The following is a 16790-nucleotide window of genomic DNA, read 5'->3' as shown; positions in this document are numbered from 1 at the left end:
AAGCCACGCTCCTTCTCTACCTCATCCTTAAAATGGGGATTAAAATAAAAAAGAAAATAAATTGTGGTATTTGTTAAGCGCTTTCTACGTGCAAAGCACTGTTCTAAGCCCTGGGGGATACAAGGCGATCAGGTTGTCCCACGGGGGGCTCACAGTCTTCATCCCCATTTGACAGATGAGGTCACCGAGGCACAGAGAAGTGAAGCGACTTGCCCGAGATCACGCGGCAGAGCCGGGATTAGAACCCGTGGCCTCTGACTCCCAAGCCCGCGCTCTTTCCACTGAGCCACGCTGCCGTGTCCGACCTCCTTATAACTACCTCAGTGCTTAGTACAGTGTTTGGCACCTAGTAAGCCCTTGACAAATACCATACACATGGGGGGAAAAAAGCATGATAGGATAAGTGCTAGGATCAATGTTGTAGCAGTTTGAATGGAGAGGAAAGGGCGAATTTTAGCAATGTTTACTCATTCGTTTATTGAGCACCATACTAAGCCCGTCAATGGGCAGGGACCGTCTCTATCTGTTACCCATTTGTCCATTCCAAGCGCTTAGTACGGTGCTCTGCACAGAGTAAGCGCTCAAGAAGTACTATTGAAGAAGCGCTTGGGATGTACAGTTTGGCCACAGACCGATACGAACCCTGCCCGACAACGGGCTCACAGTCTAGAGAGGGGAGACGGACAGCGAAACCAAAGGAGTAGTCAGGCATCGACACCATCAAAATAAATAAATAGAATCGGAGATATAGACGCCTCATGGATGAAATAAATGGAGTAATAGATGATATCTACAAATCTACACAAGTGCTGTGGGGAGGGGAAGGGGGAAGAGCAGAGGGCGGGAGGAGGGGAGACGGGGAGGGGAGGAGGGGCAGAGGGAAAGGGGGGGCTCAGGCTGGGAAGGCCTCCTGGAGGAGGCGAGCTTAGTACAGTGCCCGGCACCTAGGAAGCGCTTAATAATAATGATGTTGGTATTTGTTAAGCGCTTACTATGTGCAGAGCTCTGTTGTAAGCGCCGGGGGAGATACAGGGTCATCAGGTTGTCCCACGTGAGGCTCACAGTTAATCCCCATTTTACACATGAGGTCACTGAGGCCCAGAGAAGTGAAGTGACTGTGGGCAAGTGGCGGAGCAGGGATTGATGAGAATAATAATAATTGTGGTATTTGTTAAGCGCTTACTATGTGCAGAGCACTGTTGTAAGCGCTGGGGCAGATACAGGGTCATCAGGTGGTCCCACGTGAGGCTCACAGATAATCCCCATGTTCCAGATGAGGTAACTGAGGCCCAGAGAAGTGAAGTGACTCGCCCACAGTCCCACAGCTGACAAGTGGCAGAGCAGGGATTCGAACCCATGACCTCTGATTCCGAAGCCCACGCTCTTTTCACTGAGCCACGCTGGATTAGAACCCTCAACCTCTGACTCCCAAACCCGGTCCCTTTCCACTGAGCCACACTGCTTCCACTGTTTGATGTTTGACTGTTTGATGCATAGTAAGTGCATAACAAATACCATAAAAAACAAAACAATCAATCCATTGCATTTATGGAGTGCTTACTGTGTGCAAAGCACTGTGTTAAGAGTTTGGGAGAGAAGCGGTGTGGCTCAGTGGAAAGAGCACCGGCTTGGGAGTCAGAGATCATGGGTTCAAATCCCAGCTCTGCCACTTGTCAGCTGGGTGACTGTGGGCAAGTCACTTCACTTCTCTGGCCCTCAGTTCCCTCATCTGTAAAATGGGGATGAAGACTGTGAGCCTCGTGTGGGACAACCTGATCACCTTCTAATAATAATAATAATAATAATAATGTTGGTATTTGTTAAGCGCTTACTTTGTGCCGAGCACTGTTCTAAGCGCTGGGGTAGACACAGGGGAATCAGGTTGTCCCACGTGGGGCTCACAGTCTTCATCCCCATTTTACAGATGAGGTAACTGAGGCACCGAGAAGTTAAGTGACTTGCCCAAAGTCACCCGGCGGACAAGTGGCCGAGCCGGGATTCGAACCCATGACCTCTGACTCCAAAGCCCGTGCTCTTTCCACTGAGCCACGCTGCTTCTATCCTCTCCAGCGCTTAGAACAGTGCTCTGCGCATAGTAAGCGCTTAACAAATACCAACATTATTATTATTATTTATTCACCCCTCCCACAGCCCATAACATTTATTATTATTATTATCATATTAGAATGGTGCCCAGCACTTAGAACAGTGCTGCACGTATAGTAAGTGCTTAACAAATGCCATCATTATTATTATTATTATTATCATCTGTAATTTCTCCCCCTCTAGATCGTAAGCTCACTGTTGGCATGACACGTATCTTCCAACTCTGTTATACTGCACCCTCCCAACCGCTTAGTAAAGTGTTCTATGCACAGGAAGCACTCAATAAAAGGCCTGGGAATCAGAAGGTCATGGGTTCTAATTCCGGCCCCACAACCTGTCTGCCGTGTGACCTTGGGTAAATCACTTCACTGCTCTGGGCCTCGGTTGCCTCATCTGGTAAAATGGGGATTAAGACCGTGAGCCTTAGGTGGCACAGGGTTGGTGTCCAACCTGATTATCTTATATCTATCCCAGTACTTACTATAGTATTTGACACATCGTAAAATGGGAGACAGAGGCCATGGGTTCGAATCCCAGATCTGCCACTTGTCAGCTGTGTGACTGTGGGCAAGTCACTTCACTTCTCTGGGCCTCAGTTCCCTCATCTGTAAAATGGGGATGAAGACTGTGAGCCTCACGTGGGACAACCTCATTACCCTGTATCTATCCCAGTGCTTAGAACAGTGCTCTGCACATAGTAAGCGCTTAACAGATACCAACATTATTATCATTGTTATTATTAAAAACTTAAGAAATACCATCATTACTATTATTATTATGTATACATTTATCACACTGCCTAGATACTTGGTATAGTGTACTGCATGTAGTGATGCTCAGTAAATGCCATGATTACTTCAAGCTAATACAGTCTTTTCTACACTATTTGGAAAACAATTATTTGGAAAAGTCCTAGCAAAGTTTCTGGCACCCAATTCTCTAGGCCAGTCCAAAAAGCACCAAATTCTCCAAAGGTTTTGCAAGCCATTCAGCCTATTTTATTTCCTCGTTCTATTTTGGTGGTTTCCGTCGTCTTCATTTTCAGACTTGGCAGCATGAACGGGGTTTACTGAAGGGGAAACTGAGGCCCAAGTGCCTAGGAGGACAGTCTTGTTAATTGCTATTAGAGATTCACTCACCATAAAGTCTCTTGAATTTGAAAGTGCCTAATCTGCGGTTCTCAAGAATAGAAACAATGCCACACTGTGAAGGGCGGGGGGGGGCCTCAGACATTGGTTTCAAGGGGTAACTGGAGGCATGACTGGCACTGGAAGAAGAGATACCCCGGTAATCCAATCAATCGATCATATTTATAATAATAACGGTATTTGTTAAGCACTTACTATGTGCCAGGCACCGTACTAGGCACCTTAGACAGGGGCTCACAGTCTAAGCAGGAGGTCGGCGGTGAGAGAAACGAGAACGAAGCTCAGTTGGCTGGGGAGAGAAGCAGCATGTCTGCTCTGCGACCGTGGGCAAGTCGCTTCACTGTTAGACTGTAAGGCCATCACTGGGCAGGGATTGTCTCTATCTGTTGCTGAATTGTACATCCCAGGGGCTTAGTACAGTGCTCTGCACAGAGTAAGCGCTCAATAAATACTACTGATTGATTGATTCACTTCTCTGTGTCTCCGTTACCTCATCTGTAAAAAATGGGCATTAAGACTGTGAGCCCCCTGTGGGATAGGGACTGTGTCCAGCTCGATTTGCTTGAATCCACCCCAGCACTTAGTACAGTGCCTGGCACATAGTAAGCGCTTAACAAATACCATCATTACTATGACTGTTATTAGAAGGGTGAAGCACTGGAGCTGGGGTCTACTGGGGGAGGAGCGAGGATCAGTGGTGGAGAGAGAGCTGATGGAGTGACTTCATTCATTCATTCATTCAATCGTATTTATTAAGTGCCCACTGTGTGCAGAGCCCTGGACTAGGCGCTTGGAAAGTACGATTTGGCAAGAGACAAACCCTACCCGACAACGGGCTCACGGTCTAGAAGGGGAAGACAGACAACAAAACAAAACGAGTAGACAGGCATCAACAGCATCAAAATAGAGAAATAGAGTTATATATTTATATATAAATCATTAATAAAATAAATAAAATTATATATATGCATCAATATGCACAAGTGCTGTGGAGAGGGGAGGGGGGTAGAGCAGAGGGAGGGAGAAGGGGGAAAGGGGAGGGGAGGAGGAGCAGAGGGAAAGGGAGGGCTCAGTGTGGGAAGGCCTCCTGGAGGAGGTGAGCTCTCAGTAGGCCTTTGAAGAGGGGAAGAGAGTTCGTTTGGCGGAGGTGAAGGGGGAGGGCATTCCAGGACAGATATATTGCATCGGCCTCCTCTCTGATCTCCCTTCCTCCTGTCTCTCCCCGCTCCAGTCTATTCTTCACTCCGCCGCCCGGCTCATCTTCCTGCGGAAACGCTCTGGGCCTGGCACTCCCCTTCTTAAAAGCCTCCAGTGGTTGCCTATCGACCGCCTCACGAAACAAATACTCCTCACTCTGGGCTTCAAGGCTCTCCATCACCTTGCTCCCTCCTACCTCTCCTCCCTTCTCTCTTTCCACCGCCCACCCCGCACGCTCCGCTCCTCCGCCGCCCACCTCCTCACCGTCCCCCGGTCTCCCCATCCCGCCGTCGACCCCTGGGCCACGTCCTCCCGCGGACCCGGAATGGCCTCCCTCCTCACCTCCGCCAAACTAGCTCTCTTCCCTTCTTCAAAGCCCTACTGAGAGCTCACCTCCTCCAAGAGGCCTTCCCAGACTGAGCTTCCCCTTTTCCCCCCCTTCACCTCCCCTCAGCTAAGCCCCCTTTTCCCCCCTTTTCCCTCTGCTCCTCCCCCTCTCCCTTCCCCTCCCCTCAACACTGTGCTCATTTGCTTATTTGTATATATCTTTATTACCCTATTTATTTTGTTAATGAGATGTACATCCCCTTGATTCTCTTTATTGCTATTGTTTTTGTCTGTCTGTCTCCCCCGACTAGCCTGTAAGCCCGTCGATGGGCAGGGACGGTCTCTATCTGTTGCCGAATTGTCCATTCCAAGCGCTTGGTCCAGTGCTCTGCACATAGTAAGTGCTCAATAAATACTATTGAATGAATGAATGACTCCCAAGCTGGGGCTCTTTCCACTGATCCAGGCTGCTTCCTGTCCAACTGACCACCACTCTCAACACCTGCAAAATCCTCCCAAAATGACACCTCCTCCAAGTGGCCTTCCCTGACTGAGCCCTCATTTCCCCAAGGGTCCTCCCCTCTGTGTCACTTACCCACCTCGATCTGTTTCCCTTAAGCACTTGATATTCAACCCACCCTGCACCCAGCCGCCCCACCTATTTATTTATCCTTACACTCTGCCACTTCGCCTGTGGGAAATTTATTTTAATGTTGGTCTCCCTCTTTGGCTCGTCAGCTCCTCGTGGGCAAAGAACACGTCTGTTGCATTGGGCGCTTCCAGGCACGGGGTACAGTGTTGTGCACGCAGTCGCAACTCAGGAAGTCGCATCGATTGATCGATCGCTGTGCCGTAGGCTAGATCGTCCGCTCTTTGTAGGCCGGAAACGTCTATTATGAAAACGATTTTAACTTTTATTTTTTCCCTTTGGGAAAAAGACAGGTAAGCTATTGAAAGAAACTCTTTTCCATTTTGTCATTTACTTAGATAAACATGATTTAGAGTTTGGCTCCTTCCCCCAGGATTGGGGGCAGTTTTTATGATTATTATTATTATTACTGCTTTATTGGTGTTATTTCACTGCTGAGTCTGTGTCAAGCCCCGTACAAAGTGCTGGGGTAGATAGAGAATAATCCAGACTCGGTTCCCGTCCCATACGAGGCTCACAGTCTAAAGGGGAGGGAGGATAGGTGTTGAATCCCTATTTTAATGGTAGTAGAAATAGTGCTTATTAAGCACTAAGTATGTTTGGAGCACTGTACTGAGCACTGAGCGACGTTACACTGGTGGAAATTAGACACAGTCTCCATCCCTTGGGGAACACACGATCTAAAAGGTTAAGTAGGGAAAAGGAATCGGAGCAGACACACCAGAAGCGATGAAGCATTAAACCACAACACAAACAAATACACAAAATAGGCTTCTTGTCTTGGCAGCAACAGAGGAGTCTAAAAGACACAGAGGAATTAAGCGACTTGCCCAAGGCCACACAGCAGACAAGTGGCAGATCTGGGATCAGTACCCAGGCCTCACGACTCCCACGCCTGGGCTTTTTCCCCTAGGCCAGGGTGCTTCCCGAGTGGGAAAATTCAAGATCTTTTCTACCATTTAAATTGGAACCCGTGTATGGGGCAGGGAATAGGCTCTCATAATATCCCGACTGGATTATCGTGTCAGTCAATTCTCTGATCTCCCTTCCTCCTGTCTCTGCCCGCTCCAGTCTATTCTTCACTCATTCATTCATTCAATAGTATTTATTGAGCGCTTACTATGTGCAGAGCACTGTACTAAGCGCTTGGGATGAACAAGTCGGCAACAGATAGAGACGGTCCCCGCCGTTTGACGGGCTTACAGTCTAATCGGGGGAGACGGGCAGACGAGAACAATGGCACTAAACAGCGTCGAGGGGAAGAACATCTCGTAAAAACAATGGCGACTAAATAGAATCGAGGCGATGTACAATTCATTAACAAAATAAATAGGGTAACGAAAATATATACAGTCGAGCGGACGAGTACGGTGCTGTGGGGATGGGAAGGGAGAGGTGGAGGAGCAGAGGGAAAAGGGGAAAATGAGGCTTTAGCTGCGGAGAGGTAAAGGGGGGATGGCAGGGGGAGTAGAGGGGGAAGAGGAGCTCAGTCTGGGAACGCCTCTTGGAGGAGGTGATTTTTAAGTAGGGTTTTGAAGAGGGAAAGAGAATCAGTTTGGCGGAGGTGAGGAGGGAGGGCGTTCCGGGACCGCGGGAGGACGTGACCCGGGGGTCGACGGCGGGATAGGCGAGACCGAGGGACGGCGAGGAGGTGGGCGGCAGAGGAGCGGAGCGTGCGGGGTGGGAGGTAGAAAGAGAGAAGGGAGGAGAGGTAGGAAGGGGCGAGGTGATGGAGAGCCTCGAAGCCTAGAGTGAGGAGTTTTTGTTTGGAGCGGAGGTCGATAGGCAACCACTGGAGTTGTTTAAGAAGGGGAGTGACAGGCCCAGATCATTTCTGCGGGAAGATGAGCCGGGCAGCGGAGTGAAGAATAGACCGGAGCGGGGCGAGAGAGGAGGAAGGGAGGTCAGAGAGAAGGCTGACACGGTAGTCTAGCCGGGATATAACGAGAGCCCGTAACAGTAAGGTAGCCGTCTGGGTGGAGAGGAAAGGGCGGATCTTGGCGATATCGTAGAGGTGAAACCGGCAGGTCTCGGTAACGGATAGGATGTGTGGGGTGAACGAGAGGGACGAGTCAAGGATGACACCGAGATTGCGGGCCTGAGAGACGGGAAGGATGGTCATGCCATCCACGGTAATAGAGAAGTCTGGGAGAGGACCGGGTTTGGGAGGGAAGATGAGGAGCTCAGTCTTGCTCATGTTGAGTTTTAGGTGGCGGGCCGACATCCAGGTGGAGACGTCCCGGAGGCGGGAGGAGATGCGAGCCTGAAGGGAGGGGGAGAGGACAGGGGCGGAGATGTAGATCTGCGTGTCATCTACGTAGAGATGGTAGTCGAAGCCGTGAGAGCGGATGAGTTCACCGAGGGAGTGAGTGCCGGCTCATCTTCCTGCAGAAACGCTCTGGGCCTGGCACTCCCCTCCTTAAAATCCTCCAGTGGTTGCCCATCGACCTTCACAGGAAGCAAAAACTCCTCACTCTGGGCTTCAAAGGTCTCCATCCCCTTGCCCCCTCCTACCTCTCCTCCCTTCTCTCTTTCTCCTGCCCACCCCGCACGCTCCGCTCCTCTTTGGCCCACCTCCTCGCCGTCCCTCGATCTCACCTATCCCGCCGTCGACCCCCGGCCCACGTCCTCCCGCGGTCCCGGAACGCCCTCCCTCCTCACTTCCGCCAAACTGACTCTCTTTCCCCCTTCAAAGCCCTCCTGAGAGCTCACCTCCTCCAGGAGGCCTTCCCACACTGAGCCCCCCTTTGCCTCTGCTCGCCCTCACCCTCTGCTCTTCCCCTTCCCCTCCCCTCAGCACTGAGCTCATTTGCACATATTATTTATTACCCTATTTATTTTGTGAATGAGGTGTACATCCCCTTGATTCTATTTATCTTGATGATGTTGACTTGTCTTTGTTTTGTTCTGTTTTGCTTCGCTGTCCGTCTCCCCCGTTTAGACTGTGAGCCCGTCACGGGGCACGGATGGTCTCTATCTGTTGCCGAATTGTCCATTCCAAGCGCTTAGTCCAGTGCTCTGCACATAGTAAGCGCTCAGTAAATACAATTGAATGAATGAATGAATGAATAGGAACAATTTGATTATATCGAATATACCCTAGTGCTTAATAAATTCCATAATTACTATGGATCAGTTTTGAAAGTATGCCCTCCTGAATTCAGCCTGCGTATCAGATTCTCGCAATCAATCAGTGGTATTTATTAAGCGCTTACTGTCTGCAGAGCACAGTATTAACCCCTTGGGAGAGTACACTCTCACAGATTTGGTAGACCTGTTCCTTTCCTACATTTGCAGTTTGATACTAATAATAATAATAATAGCGTTATTCGTTAACCACTTACTTATGTGCCAAGCACTGTTCTAAGCGCCGGGGTAATAATAATAATAATGTTGGTATTTGTTAAGCGCTTACTATGTGCAGAGCACTGTTCTAAGCGCTGGGGGAGATACAAGCTTACCAGGTTGTCTCACGTGGGGCTCACAGTCTTCATCCCCTTTTCCAGATGAGGTCACTGAGGCACAGAGATGTTAAGTGACTTGCCCACAGTCACACAGCCGACAAGTGGCAGAGTCGGGATTAGAACCCGTGACCTCTGACTGTGGGAAGCAGCATGGTGTGGTGGTTAGAGCACAGGCCCGGAAGTCAGGTCATGGGTTCTCATCCCGGCTCTGCCACTTGTCAGCTGTGTGACGTTGGGCAAGTCACGTCACTTCTCTGGGCCTCAGTTCCCTCATCTGTAAAATGGGGATTGAGACTGAGAGCCTCACGTGGGCCAGGGGCCGTGTCCAACCCAATTTGTAGTCAACCCAGCGCTTAGTCCAGTAATAATAATAATAATAATGATAATGTTGGTATTTGTTAAGCGCTTACTATGTGCCGAGCACTGTTCTAAGCGCTGGGGTGGACACAGGGGAATCGGGTTGCCCCACGTGGGGCTCACAGTCTTCATCCCCCTTTTCCAAGGGAGGGAACTGAGGCACCGAGAAGTGAAGTGACTTGCCCGAAGTCACACGGCTGACAAGTGGCCGAGCCGGGATTCGAACCCATGACCTCTGACTCCCAAGCCCGTGCTCTTTCCACTGAGCCACGTACCTGGCACATAGTAGGTGCTTAACAAGTGCCCCAGTTATTATTATTATTATCTAGTGAACTAATGAAAAGTTTTCTCTCTTCTTTAGCGAGTAAATCTGCACGAAGCCAAATGTTCTATGTAGATTTTCGTTATAGCCTAAGAATAGGTATGACAATCAGCGTGGCTCAGTGGCAAGAGCCCGGGCTTGGGAGCCAGAGGTCATGGGTTCGATTCCCGGCTCTGCCGCTTGTCAGCTGTGTGACTGTGGGCGAGTCACTTCACTTCTCTGGGCCTCAGTTCCCTCATCTGTAAAATGGGGATGAAGACCGTGAGCCCCCACGTGGGACAACCTGATCACCTTGTATCCCCAGCGCTCAGAACAGTGCTCTGCCCATAGTAAGCGCTTAACAAATACCGACATTATCGATTTGTCCATTCCAAGCGCTTAGTACAGTGCTCTGCACAGAGTAAGCGCTCAATAAATACGATTGAATGAATGAATGTAATAATAATGATAGCATTCGTTAAGCACTTACTGTGTGCCAAGCACTGTTCTAAGAGCTGGAATGGCTACAAGATAAGCAAGTCCCACATTCTAAGTAGGAGGGAGAACAGGGATTGAAGCCCCATTTTGCAGACGAGGGAACTGAGGTTCAGAGAAGTGAGGTGACCTGCCCAAGGTCACCCTTTCGACAAATTCCGACTACAGTTTAAGTCTCCGGACCAAGTGCTCGGTTAGGCCGTCCGATCTCGCCGACCATTTGGAGTAGGTTTCGTAGACAAAGCGGCGCGGCTTTTGGCCGAGTAAACTTAAGGTACAATAAACACGCTCAGTACAGTGCTCTGCACACAGAAAGCGCTCAGTAAATCCTATCGAATGAATAATGATGACCACAGTATTTAATAGTATCAAAATCATGTTTTCCATTGACTCCTTTTCTCTTCCCAGGCCGCACCTTTGCAGGTATGATCTCGTCTTGACGGAAAATACAGAAACTGATTTCCAACCTATTCCGTGTCCCCGCTATGGAGATGTAGCATCGGGAAAACTTTAGTCACCCGCTGCCCTGAGGAAAAAACCTCACTGCCCTCGTTCAGGAGAAATACTGAAGACTCGTCTCCTCCGGAATATCTTCTTCTCGATGTCAGACGGCAAGATGGTTCCTTACGTTCCGACAACTCAGGGCTCTAATTCCGAAACCTCGGCGGTAAACGATCCTGAGAAGCAGGTGTGGCTCGGTGGAAAGAGCCCGGGCTTGGGAGTCAGACGTCGCGGGTTCGCATCCCGGCTCTGCCGCTCGTCAGCTGGGTGACTTGGGGCGAGTCACTTTACTTCTCGGGGCCTCGGTTACCTCATCTGGAAAAGGGGATTAAGACTGTGATTCCCCCGTGGGGGACGACCTGATCACCTCGTGTCCTCCCCAGCGCTTAGAACAGTGCTTGGCACCTAGGAAGCGCTTAACAAATGCCATTATTATGATTATCATCGAATAACCGACCGGGCCGATCAACGGCAGTGTGTGCTTGAGGAAGACGAAGCTTGGGCCGGATCCTGCAGCCTGGCGCGCGTATTCAGTGGGAAACTAATTCTTCCGAGGGAAGTTGGGGAGGTTAAGAGCTGGGCCTCGTTGTGAGACTTTGACCTCGGTTTTAATTCCAGCTTTTGCATCTCCTCACCGTGTGACTCTGAGCCAATTTTTCAACCTCTAATCCCCTTTCCTCATCCTGGAATGGGATAATGATAACGCCGACCTACCTCACAGGGCCGTTGGGAGGATGTCCATGAGATAATGTCTGGGAACGGCCTTGAGATTCCTGGGTGACAGATTCTCATCGGGCGCCAAGTACGTGATGTAAGAGAAAATGTTTATTTATTTTTTAAACGATCTTTCCGGTGTCTAATAAAGCTAGCCCCGACAGCCCCACCTTCATTCGGCCAGCTGGATGTACTGTTTAAAAAGATACCGTATTTTCCCGAGCGCCCAGCACAGTGCTTGGCACACGGTAAGCGTTCAACAAATACGACTAAAGGACTGAAGGAACGGAAGCATGAAACTAACACTTTGGGCTTACCGCCTTCTCAGAAGCGGCGTGGCGTAGCCGACAGAGCCCGGGCCTGGGAGTCAGAAGGTCATGGGTTCTAATCCTGCCTCCGCCACTTGTCTGCTGTGTGACCTCGGGCAGGTCACTTCACTTCTCTGGGCCTCAGTTACCTCAACTGTAAAATGGGGATCGGGAGTGTGAGCCCCACGGGTCCAAAATGATTTCCTTGTATTCACCCCAGCACTTCATACAGTGCCTGGCAGCGTGGCTCAGTGGAAAGAGCCCGGGCTGGGGAGTCCGAGGTCATGGGTTCGAATCCCGGCTCTGCCACTTGTCAGCTGTGTGACTGTGGGCAAGTCACTTGACTTCTCTGGGCCTCAGTTCCCTCATCTGTAAAAAGGGGATGAAGACTGTGAGCCTCATGTGGGACAACCTGATTACCCTGTTTCTACCGCAGCGTTTAGAACAGTGCTCTGCACATAGTAAGCGCTTAACAAATTCCAACATTATTATTATTAACAAATATCATTATTATTATCATTAAGACAGGTGGGATAGAAAAATAGTAGTTGGGAAGCCCCCCCAACTCCTCTCACCCCATTTATGGTGACTCAAGCCATAGGCTGCACCCAGAGCGTAGAGGGCAAAGAGGGGAAAGTATGAACCGATGAGAAGCAGTGTGACCCACTGGATAGAGCACGGGCCAGGCAGTCAGAAGGCCCTGTGTTCAAATCCTGACTCTGCCACTTGTCTGCTGTGTGACCTTGGCCGGGCCACTTAAATTCTCTGTGCCTCAGTTCTTTCATCTGGAAAATGGGGATTAAGACCGGGAGCTCTACGTGGGACACAGACTGTGTCCAAACTGATTAATGTTGGTATTTGCGAAGTGCCTACTGTGAGCCAAGCACCGTTCTAAGCGCTGGGGTAGATACAAGGTAATCAGGTTGTCCCACGTAGGGCTCACAGTCTTCATCCCCATTTTACAGATGAGGATTAGCCTGGGTCTACCCCAGCGCTTAGTACAGTGTCTGGTGCACTTACCGATTACTATAAAAAACCCCCAAACCTCCAGGTAGGGGTATGCGGAGCTGAGGACTCATCCGTTTATTATCTCCACCTCGGTGGATTCCAACCACTCCAGGTTCCTGGAGGGACGGAAATGGACATTTGACTCTAGACTATAAACTCGTGGTGGGCAGGGAATGCGTCTGCTAATTCTATTGCATTGTGCTCTCGCAAGCGCTCAGTACAGTGTTCTGCACATAGTAAGCCCTCAACAAATATCACTGACTGATCGACTGACAGAAGCTTCGGGTTAGGTGAAGGATGACTTCTAATAATAATGATAATGTTGGTATCTGTTAAGCGCTTACTATGAGCAGAGCACTGTTCTAAGCGCTGGGGGAGATACAGGGTCATCAGGTCGGCCCACGTGAGGCTCACAGTCTTCATCCCCATTTTACAGTTGAGGTCACTGAGGCCCAGTGAAGTGACTTGCCCACAGTCGCACAGCTGACAGGTGGCAGAGCCGGGATTCGAACCCGTGACCCCTGACTCCCAAGCCCGGGCTCTTGCCACTGAGCCACGCTGCTTCTAAGCGATCCCCATTAGCCCCCACGCTTAAGCTACCTCGGAGGAGCCACGGATTTCCTTTTAAATGTCTCCAGGAGGGCGTTCCCGGCCAGAGGTGGGATGTGGTGAGAGGGCGGCGGCAAGACAGCCGAGGTATCATCATCGCTGTGGTAATTGTTAAGCGCTTACTATACGCCGGGCACTGTACTAAGCGCTGGGGGGGTAAGCAAATCGGGTTGGACCCAGACCAGGTCCCACGTTTCACAATCCCCATTTTCCAGATGAGGTCACTGAGGCCCAGAGAAGTGAAGTGACTTGCCCAGTGACTTGTGAAGCAGACAAGCGGCAGAGCCGGAATTAGAACCCACGACCTTCCGACTACCAGGCCCCGGCTCTGTCCGCTACGATATACAACGGAGTTGGTGGATGTGATCCCTTCCCTTAGGGAAGTCACTTCCCTTCTCTGGGCCTCAGTTCCCTCATCTGGAAAATGGGGATTAAGACTCTAGATCCCATGCGGGACAGGGTCTGGGTCCACCCCAGCGCTTAATACAGTGTGCGGCACATAGTAAGCGCTTAATAAATATCACGATTACCATTTTGATTACCACAGGGAGCTTTCACACTAGCAGGGTGACCGTCTTTAAAAGAGATTAGGGACAGGTGAACAGAGGAGAGCCCGGAATAGGTTGATGAGGGAGGTTGGGAAACGTCTGCGGGTTAAAACCGAGATGGGGGGGTCTGCTCAGGTTGGGCCGGTTTGGGGGCGGCCCCGTCGGGGGACTGAGGGCCTGTCGTCGACCGGTGACGGGGGATGGACGCCCTCCGATCTGGCTTCCATCCCCTCCACTCCGCCGAAACTGCCCTCCTTCTCGCCAAATCCAACGGCTCCTACTCTATCCTGATCCTCCTCGACCTCTCAGCTGCCTCTGACACCGTCGACCACCCCCTCCTCCTCCCCACCTTATCTCACCTCGGCTTCACGGACTCCGTCCTCTCCCGGTTCTCCTCTCACCTCTCCGGCCGGTCGTTCTCGGTCTCCTTCGCGGGCTCCTCCTCTCCCTCCCATCTTCTAACCGTCGGGGTTCCTCAAGGGTCAGTTCTCGGCCCTCTTCTGTTCTCCATCTACACTCACTCCCTCGGTGAACTCAATTCACCCTCACGGCTTCAACTCTCATCTCTATGCAGAAGACACACAGATCTACATCTCCGCCCCTGTTCTCTCCCCCTCCCTTCAGGCCCGTATCTCCTCCTGCCTCCAAGATGTCTCTACCTGGCTGTCTGCCCGCCACCTAAAACTAAACATGGCCAAAACTGAGCTCCTCATCTTCCCTCCCAAACCCCGTCCTCTCCCTGACTTCCCTGTCGCCGTGGACGGCACGACCATCCTTCCCGTCTCTCGGGCCCGCGACCTCGGCGTCATCCTCGACTCGTCTCTCTCGTTCACCCCACGCATCCGATCCGTCACCGAGGCCTGCAGGTCTCGTCTTCACAATATCTCCAAGATCGGCCCTTTCCTCTCCACCCAAACGGCTACCTTACTGCTACGGGCTCTCATAATATCTCGGCTGGATTATTGTGTCAGCCTTCTCTCTGATCTCCCTTCCTCCTCCCTCGCCCCGCTCCGGTCTATTCTTCACTCCGCTGCCCGGCTCATCTTCCCGCAGAAATGCTCTGGGCCTGTCACTCCCCTTCTTAAACCCCTCCAGGGGTTGCCTATCGACCTCCGCTCCAAACAAAAACTCCTCACTCTAGGCTTCGAGGCTCTCCGTCACCTTGCCCCTTCCTACCTCTCCTCCCTTCTCTCTTCCCACCGCCCACCCCGCACGCTCCGCTCCTCCGCCGCCCACCTCACCGTCCCCCGGTCTCCCCTATCCCTCGATCTCACCCGTCCCGCCGTCGACCCCCAGGCCGCGTCCTCCCGCGGTCCCGGAACGGCCTCCCTCCTCACCTCCGCCAAACTCATTCTCTTCCCCTCTTCGAAACCCTACTTAAAACTCACCTCCTCCAGGAGGCCTTCCCACACTGAGCCCTCTGCTCTCCCCCCTTCCCCTCCCCACAGCATTGTGCATATTTGTACATATTATTTATTACTCTATTTATTTTGTTAATGATGTGCGTGTATCTGTGATTCTATTTAACTCGATGACATTGACATCGGACTACTTGTTTCGTTTTGATGTCCGTCTCCCCCGTTTAGACTGCGAGCCCGTTGTTGGGCAGGGACTGTCTCCATCTGTTGCCGAATTGTCCATTCCGAGCGCTGAGTCCAGTGCTCTGCACAGAGTAGGCGCTCGATAAATACGATTGAATGAGTGAGTGAAAGAGCGAATAAATGATCGAGTGATTGATACTATTAATGAATTGGACCAGGGGGCCATCTGTGCTATGAAAGTGTCCCCCTGGTTGAATTCAGAACCCCGGGAAGGTTTGTCGGGACCGAGCTCCGGACGCGGCGGAGCGCAGGCCCGACAGGTCTTGGCCGCCTCACCCTTTGGACTCCGAGCCACGGGGAACATGAAACTCTGCTCCTCTAGCTGGAGTCCTGACTGGTTATTTTATTTATCGCAAATGTCACCGCCCGTGTCTTTCGGCATTCCTTATGTTCCTCATATACCTGCCCTTATTCTTAGACTGTGAGCCTCCTGAGGGTGCGGGGCCACGCACGATTCTCCCTGCCCGTTTTTAATAATCCCGGTGGTTGCTGAGCCCCACGTGGGACAACCTGATGACCCTGTATCTCCCCCAGCGCTTAGAACGGTGCTCGGCACCTAGGAAGCGCTTAACGGATACCAACAGAAAGAACCCCCAAATACCGACATTATTATTATTAAGCGCTTCCACTCGTCGGCTGTGTGACTTTGGGCAAGTCACTTCACTTCTCGGTGCCTCAGTGGCCTCATCTGTCAAATGGGGATGAAGACTGCGAGCCCCACGTGGGACAACCCGATTCCCCTGTGTCTACCCCAGCGCTTAGAACGGTGCTCGGCACCTAGGAAGCGCTTAACGAATACCAACAAAAAAACCAAACAAATACCAACATCATTATTGGAGAAGCAGCGTGGCTCAGTGGAAAGAGCACGGGCTTTGGAGTCAGGGCTCATGAGTTCGAATCCCAGCTCTGCCACTTGTCGGCTGTGTGACTGTGGGCAAGTCACTTAACTTCTCTGGGCCTCAGTTCCCTCATCTGTAAAATGGGGATTAAGACTGTGAGCCCCACGTGGGACAACCTGATTCCCCTGTCTACCCCAGCGCTTAGAACAGTGCTCGGCACCTAGTAAGCGCTTAACAAATACCAACATTATTATTATTATTATTATTATTATTAAGCGCTTCCTAGGTGCCGGGCACTGTACTAAGCTCGCCTCCTCCAGGAGGCCTTCCCAGCCTGAGCCCCCCCCCCGTTCCCTCTGCCCCTCCTCCCCTCCCCGTCGCCCCTCCTCCCGCCCTCTGCTCTACCCCCTTCCCCTCCCCACAACACTTGTTATTGATTACTTCATTATTGATATTATTAATATTATTGATTACTCCATTTATTTTATTATTGGTGCATCTATATCTACGATTCTATTTATTCATCTTGATGGTATTAATGCCCGACTGCTTGTTTTGTTTTGCTGTCTGTCTCCCCCCCTTTTAGACTGCGAGCCCCTTGTTGGGCAGGGACGGTCG

The 16790-nt window shown here is 51.1% G+C and overlaps 1 protein-coding gene across 1 annotated transcript in view; it reads left to right on the top strand.

Annotated features, from left to right (window-relative positions):
* LIPH (lipase H) overlaps window positions 1-10787 on the top strand; it is a 60406-nt gene extending 49619 nt beyond the window's left edge. The window contains exon 12 of the mRNA XM_039914343.1: window positions 10453-10787. Within this exon, the coding sequence (XP_039770277.1) occupies window positions 10453-10558 (106 nt within the window). The 3' untranslated portion in view covers window positions 10559-10787. The remainder of the gene's footprint in view (window positions 1-10452) is intronic.
* Window positions 10788-16790: the final 6003 nt, after the last annotated feature.

The sequence above is a fragment of the Ornithorhynchus anatinus genome, chromosome 1, assembly GCF_004115215.2.
Source record: "Ornithorhynchus anatinus isolate Pmale09 chromosome 1, mOrnAna1.pri.v4, whole genome shotgun sequence".
Classification (NCBI taxonomy): Eukaryota; Metazoa; Chordata; class Mammalia; order Monotremata; family Ornithorhynchidae; genus Ornithorhynchus; species Ornithorhynchus anatinus.
The sequence above is the reverse complement of the archived record's forward strand: the minus strand, read 5'-3'. Positions and strand labels throughout refer to the sequence as shown.